The sequence below is a fragment of the Nilaparvata lugens genome, chromosome X (assembly GCF_014356525.2).
Source record: "Nilaparvata lugens isolate BPH chromosome X, ASM1435652v1, whole genome shotgun sequence".
Classification (NCBI taxonomy): domain Eukaryota; kingdom Metazoa; phylum Arthropoda; class Insecta; order Hemiptera; family Delphacidae; genus Nilaparvata; species Nilaparvata lugens.
In genome coordinates this window covers 28030424-28038064 of record NC_052518.1, presented here as the reverse complement: position 1 = coordinate 28038064, position 7641 = coordinate 28030424, and the positions used below count along the sequence as shown (strand labels likewise).

Below are 7641 nucleotides of genomic sequence, written 5' to 3'. Positions count from 1 at the left end.
CCTGGGGAAATTGATTTTATTGCATTCAAAAATGTAGAAATCAGGATTGTATTCTACTTTTACTTATTTAAACTATGTAATTTGAATAATGCATTTCCAAACAAAGATGTGAATGATGTTTGAGAATACTGTATAATAATTATTAGTAGTTGATAATTATCATTCATCGATGTATTGATAATATTATATCAACATTTTGGGTTTATCGATTTTGGCTTTACACCAGAGTGCTGCATGACGTTTGGTCAATACATTTTGCATTTGCAATGGGCCAACGGTTTTTTGAGGTTGTTTGTGTTTTGTAGTTTGTAATTTTTGTGATTTTATCCAGGAAATATAGGTAAGTTGAGTGATTTTGTTTTTATTGATGTACTGTAAAATGAAAGAATAAATTTATTATAGGTCTAAATACTTATATATTTAAATGATAATCTTTTCGAAAGACTATTATAGGCCACGCATTACATAACCTAATAATAATAATAGAAAAGCCTCTTGAATTTATCATTGCTGGAAATAAGATGATTATTATTCTAGGCAGACACATTCCAGGGTTATATGCTGGTACATATAAATTTAAATGTGTAGCAAAACATTTTTTTTAGCCTAACCTGAGTAGGCCTAATTGAAGTCACTACAAACTAATCTACACTCATGTTATTATAATGAACTTAATATCAATAATATATGACTGTGGATTGATAGATTAAAATTTATTCAGTTGTTTTCTGGACCGGCAGGCTTTATTTAAACTTCTTCCAGCAAGCAATTGATTCATTTATTTATATTGACAGCTTTATATCTTATTCCAATTTGGAAAAACTATTGGTGTAGTCCTCTCATTTTAGCAATATATATTTTATATAATAAGAGAGAGTGAGACTGTGTGTTTTTCCAATTTTCCAGTCAAAAAATATTATTTGAAATATGTTTAATTATAAGTAAACTTTTGTTTCATCTCTGATAGGAGCTTTGGTGATGAAATTTTCAAACACAAAAGAAAAAGACATAGAAGCAGTATGGTAATCAAATACTGGCTGAAGTCTCCAAAAACTTGGTTTACCAGCAAAGAGAAATCTAAGTAAGACTCAATTTTGATTAATTTAAAACAGAATATAAAGTCAATCAATTTTTTCTATGAGTGATGTCCACATGAGCTCTAGGCTTGTGCTAATCATTATAAGATAGTAATCATACCGGGTGAGTCATATGTATGGGAACCTTTCAATAAATTAGAGACTGTTGTAGATATAATACTGTAGCTTTTAGGATATGTTACTGGTCAAATACTCTAATTCTTGACGTATGGTACAACTGAATTTCAACCCCCTTCATAAGGGGTTGACTAGGTTCAGAATGTATAATATTGTGACTCAAGAGTTTTAACTGGAACATTTTTAATGTAAACGCCTATTGTGTGGTACATTATTTTAAAGGGCTTTTCAAAACAAGAAACATAAAATCAATTAAAATGTACTATGAAACTTGAATCCAAAACGGTGGCTGATTGAAGTTGGCCATTTGTTTGAGAAGGCTAAATTATGGTAAAAGTTTGGTGGATTTGAAAAAGCTAGCCAGCAATCAAAATGCTGAGAGAACAAATGGCCACAGTGTTATTATACAGTCTCTCTGTAGTGTGAAATAAAGAAAGTGAATATTAAATGCATGAAAAGTCTGTATATTGTAATATTATTACAAAAAAGATTATGGATGTTTGAGATTCTCTAAAAATTTACTTATTGGCACTTGGCCTAGTTACATGTGATTGGGTGCTGGATCATTTCTCCGTTTTTCTCGACCTCCATTATGGTCTTTGGAGAATCAAAACCAATTTTGGATTATTATATGGATTTCTTCATTTGGGGCACTGGAAGTAGACTTGATGTTCCACACTGCACCTGAAAACGAAAATTCATAACCCACTGTGAAAACAATAATATTTAAATTGAAAACTGCCATGTAATTTATATATATTTTTCCAGAAGAAAAATTTAGTGGGATTGAAGTTAGTAGAGATGTGATTTAGATGAGTTTGAGATGGCATATTATATATGAATATATATACAGTTTGAGTCATATGTATTGGGAACCCTTCAATAACTTGGAGACTATTGTGGATATTACTGTAACTTTCAGGATACTCTATACTCATTTAGTATCATTTAGTAGTACTCATTTAGTAGTTATACTCTATACTCTATTCATTTTGTATGAAAGTATCATAGAGCATTTCTATTGATGTCATCTTTCTTGTTTTAAAGAGGTCTTTAAAATGATGTATCACACAATGGGTGTTTACATTTAAAATATTCGAGATACAATCCCTAAGTCATCCCCTTACGAGGGGTTGGGACTCAGTTATATATGTCAAAAGGTAGAATAACATTGTAAATCCTGAAATTTACAAAAAAAGGGTGTTCACTGGGAACCGCATGGTTTTAAAAAGCCACAAATTTTCAAATTTTGAACAAAAACTTTATTTTTTCACACAATGTGTTCTTTCAAACATGAAACTTGTAATTTTCTCAAAGTTTGTAGAACACATTGTGTGAAAAATAAAGTTTTTGATCAGAATTTAAAATTTGTGGCTTTTTTAAAACCATGCGGTTCCAGTAAACACCCTTTTTATATCTAAAACTACAACATTCTCCAACTTATTGAAGGGCTCCCATACATATGACTCACTCTGTATAATATACCTGCTCATGCTAAGAACTTGATCTGTGTAAAAAAGTTGGGGAAGATTGTGGGAACAAGTCAACTCTAAATAAACTGTAAATAGCAGCAATCATTCTTATTGATAGGCTACAATTTAATTATTAGTTCAGTACTATGTATGGTCCTTATACCTTATTCCTTTTTGTCCTTGAATACTCCCTTGTATTGGTTTATTGTTTGAATACTATCAATATATTAAAGCCATACTGAATTATTAGGTACTTCAAAATTTCTTTTAATTAGATAATTGCTTTCTTACATGTAATGTTTCATTTGATTTCAGACCAAAGTGGGAATAGAACTGCAGATACATATTATACTAAAATCCACCATGAAAGACGAATATGATGCCAACTAGTTGGATTAGATTTGAAAAAAAGTTCTTCTCCTTTCTACATCTGATGAAAGCCATTTTCAGTAAGTTGCACTCTATTTCCTTCAATAATCAACTTTTTCAACATACATAAACAAACTTACTTGTAACCTTTACAAACAAACTTAGGCTACCTACAATATATTCAAGAATTACTGGAGCAGTTTTAAGATTTGATGTCAGGCCCTATTAATAACCCTAATATAACAGTAATTGCAATTTTTAGTGTGTATAAGTTGAATAATGTTTATCAATTCCAAACACTAACAGGTGATTAAACTGTTAGAATTGTTGGTTAACCTCAAACTTGTAAAAAAACTATTTAGTGGTTTTACTTTCATGATTCAATACCTTTTAAGCTAGTGATTATATGATTCAGTAATAAAAGATTGATTTAATATCATAGATGGTTATGATATAAAAGAAGCTATTGTAAAATGTTACAATAATAGAACTATTCATAACACCATAATAGGCCTACTCACACTAATTATTAGTTGTATTATATATTTATTAGGGACTAGAGTTACATTTGAACTAAATTTTTTTTTAATATTTTGATTAGATTAAAACATATTTATTCCAATATGACCAGTATAAAATCACCCCCTTGAGAAATACTTTACTTTAAATAAATTGTAAATAGAAGCAATCATTCTCATTGATAGGCTACAATTTGATAATTAGTTCAGTACTATGTGAGGTCCTTGAATACTCTCTTGTATTGGTTTATTGTTATATTATTTAATATCACTTATTAAATTCCTTTCAATTAGAAAATCGCACTCATACATTTAATGTTTAATGTTTCATTTGGTTTCCGGCAAAGGTGGGAATAGAACTGCAGACGCATATACTAAAATCCACCATGACAGACGAATATGCTGCCAAACTACAGTTGGATTGGATTTAAAACTCCTTTCTACATCTGATGGAAACCATTTTTAGTAAGTTGCACTCTACTATTTCCTTCAAGAATCAATTCTTTCACCATTCCTAAACAACTTACTTTACAACATCAAAAACAACTTCATAAACAACCTTTACAACCAAACTTCCCTACAATATATATTTAACCCTTAAATGCATGATTTTCCACTTTCATCTGAAATAATTATTTTCATCTCTAGTATATCAGTTATATCAAGGGAAAAATATTAAAAAAAATCCCACTTACCATTAACATATTTTATAGATCATTTTTTGGTATGATGCACATCTGCATCATCATGGAGTGAAGATCTATAGTTTCATTCACTAGTTTTTCCACTTATGAAACCTAATTTTTACTTTGTCATTCATATACAAGATTCAGATATTCAATACTGTATGATGTGTGATTAAAAAAAACAATAAATTTCAAATATTTCCTATATTATGTGAAATAAAAATTATTTACAGATAATAAAAAAACTAAATTTATGAATGATTTATGATGGCAATGTGCTGTTTTAGCCATAGTGGTATTGGTCAAAACAGTTTCTCTCTTGATTGATGCACAAGTTTACATTGCACTTTCTGCATTTGAAGTAGGAGAAGCCTGGACAACCTGGAAGTTTGCATCGAAGTCGACTTTCATTGTTGTAGGCAATCCGATGATCCACCCCATCTTTGCGGACATCTATAGTTGGTTGAGGAGCTGCTGGTCCTTTCTTCCTCTTCTTATCCATGCCTGCCTGTACATCTGATGAGGAGGGTCTGCCTCTCTTAGGAATATCCTTGTGGCCAATTTTGCACAGGGTCACTGCCACTTCTTCTCTGAACTTTGTTTGGATCATGGTGTTGCCATGAACTCTTCGGTACAGCAGCCATGCATTCACACATGTCAGATCGATCAAATGGTGGAATATTCGAAAATACCATTTTTTTGACTTCATACTAATTTTGTGTGTGGCCATCATCATATCCAAAAGATCTACGCCTCCCATGAATTTGATGTAATCTTCCACTGCCTGTGGGCGTCTCACCTCAATTCTCTGTTTCAGCTTCCTATCATATCGAGAGCATCTTCCAATTGGATTTTCCCCAGTGAATGTGGAGGCTAAATTGACAACCTTGTTATCTATCCAGGTCACAACTGAAACTTCAGTCCCATCAATCGTAGCTGTATTTTCATAAGATGTCCCCCGTGGTTTCTTTTTCAGCAGCTTGTCTTCTGGAAGTTTGAGGCCAGGAAAGCGATTTCTTCTTATGGTCCCCAGAGAATGAATTTTCTTAGTTTCCAAATGAAGCAGTAGAGGAAGGGTTGTATAGTAATTATCGAAATAAATTTGATAATGTTGGTTTTCTGGAACAATCCGAGACAGCCGCAGAACAACATTTGCTGAAGCCCCAAGATCAGGCTCATTGGGCAGCATTTTTGAATTTTCCTGGCCAGAATAAATTTCGAAATTGTAAGCGAATCCTGTTATGCCACTCAATACAAAAAGCTTGTAGCCCCATTTATGGGGCTTCATTGGGTTGTACTGTTTCATATAGTGATGTGCTTTTGTAGCACACACTTGTTCATCGACGGAAAGTTGGGCTTCCAAAGGGACAGATTGAAATTTTTTACAAAGATGGTCTATTACAGGCCTAAGTTTGAACAGCCGGTCATGCTCAGGATGATTTCTGGGTTTACATAAGGTCTGGTCATTAAAATGAAGATATCTTCTTATATTTTCGAAGTCATTCACTGACATGGTATTAGAAATGACAGGATTCCCTATATTACCATTCCAGTAGTCTCTGATGTTGTTGAGTTTCACAATTGACATCATGATGAGAATTCCAATGTACTTTCTTATCATTGGGACAGTAACATGAAAGGGCCGGTTGGGATCTTTTTGTACACTATATTTTATTGTCTCTGCTACAACTAACTCTAGGAATTCATCATTTACAAAATAAGAGAAAAATTGTGTGGGTGTTTGTAGTTCTGCAATACTTGAAGGCAGATCTGTACTTCCCGAAAAATCAATGTCTTTTGGAGCTTGAAACTTCTTGCACTTCCACAGAGTTTTCACTGGACCACTTTTACTATTTGTAGAGACATTTCTCTTACCTGTGTTGCTGCTTACCACTCCTGAAGGCCCAGGTTGAGGTTCATTTGAGGCATCACTTGTGGGTTTAGTTGTTGAGCTCTGAGAAGATGTGGGTTCACAAAAAACTAAACTGTTCTCTGCTAATTCACGACACTTAGTCACAGAGATAACTTGTCTATCGTCTGTGGCATAGTTATCCTCTTCATCTGTATCTAATTCACTGTCAATCGGAATCTCAAACTCGGTGTCTAAAATCAGCTGCACAAGTCTATCATCATCATAGTTCTCGGTATCTATCCTAATTATTTCATCCATATTATTTATTTTTCATGAATAACACAGTCAAGTTGAATTGAAACTCATAAAATAACTGAATATCAGCACCAAATTCACAATAAAACAGTTCAAAGCATTGAGAAACTGAAATCACAATAAGTCTAGCTGTACAAGTCTATCATCATCATAGTTCTCGGTATCTATCCTAATTATTTCATTCATATTATTTATTGTTCATGAATAACACAGTCAAGTTGAATTGAAACTCACAAATAACGGAATATCAGCACCAAACTCACAATAAAACTGAAATCACTGGGAAACTGAAATCACAACAATCCTGTAGACATTTGTAAACAAACTCCTAACCTAGCTCCCAACTGCATGGTGATGCATATCTGCATCACACATGTTTTTTACTGAAACAGCTGTGAGGTTCATTCTAAATCTCAAATTAAAATTAAAAATAATATTTGATGATATTTGAAAATTGAAAAATAATTTACTGGCCAATAATTTTAATTCCAAGTATTTTTTAAAAATTGTTCAAAATGACAATTTTACGTAGAGCTCTGAATGGTGAAAGAGGCATCTGGTTCATTCAATTTCGAGGTTTGTATGCTATCTTGTGGCAAAGGAAGGAACTACATTGATAGAGTATATATAGAAGAGTGCTAGAAGAATGAATCTATAGATATACGCTGCTTTCTGTAGTATCTGAATGGAAAGATATGGTATGATGCAGATCTGCATCACCATGCATTAAAGGGTTAAGAATTACTGAAGCAGTTTTAAGATTTTGAAATGATAACTCTATAATTGAATAGGCTCAGATTTTTAATTTCATATGAAGCAAAAATTTTTTGTAGAACTAGCTGCAAATTAGTATAGTAATTTCCAAAGAACCATTTTGGAGACTTGAGTCACGAGAAAAATTGGGTCAGAAGTGCAGCTGCAGAACTAAGTTACATAGTTCTATCAATGATTTATATGTTAGTATTAAGTGAATGTGAATGCTTGTAAAGATTAAATGTATCTTATGCCCCAAGTAACAAATAATATTTAGTCATCTATTTAAATTAACCTATCACAAACAGGCATTTGCCCTTAACAGTAAATTACAAAATTAGAGTTATTGATTGAAAATTAGTCCAAATATTGAGGTTGTGAGTCAAAATTTGTTGTTTCTTTAAAGATTTGCACTCTAGAAGAAGGAAGGAATTCCTTAGAACAAGAAACAATTATTCAATT

General features: G+C 32.3%; 1 protein-coding gene and 1 long non-coding RNA gene across 2 annotated transcripts; one reads left to right on the top strand and one right to left on the bottom strand.

The window, feature by feature from the left end:
* Window positions 1-206: 206 nt before the first annotated feature.
* Window positions 207-4121, top strand: LOC120354943. The gene is made up of 4 exons (XR_005573323.1): window positions 207-340; window positions 968-1081; window positions 3002-3135; window positions 3921-4121. It is a non-coding gene; the product is annotated as an uncharacterized LOC120354943 (long non-coding RNA).
* Window positions 4122-4542: 421 nt separating this feature from the next.
* LOC111051750 (piggyBac transposable element-derived protein 3-like) lies at window positions 4543-6429 on the bottom strand. Its single transcript, XM_022338305.2, has one exon. It carries the CDS (start codon window positions 6427-6429, stop codon window positions 4543-4545), a length of 1887 nt encoding a protein of 628 aa, XP_022193997.2.
* Between the last annotated feature and the right edge of the window lie 1212 nt (window positions 6430-7641).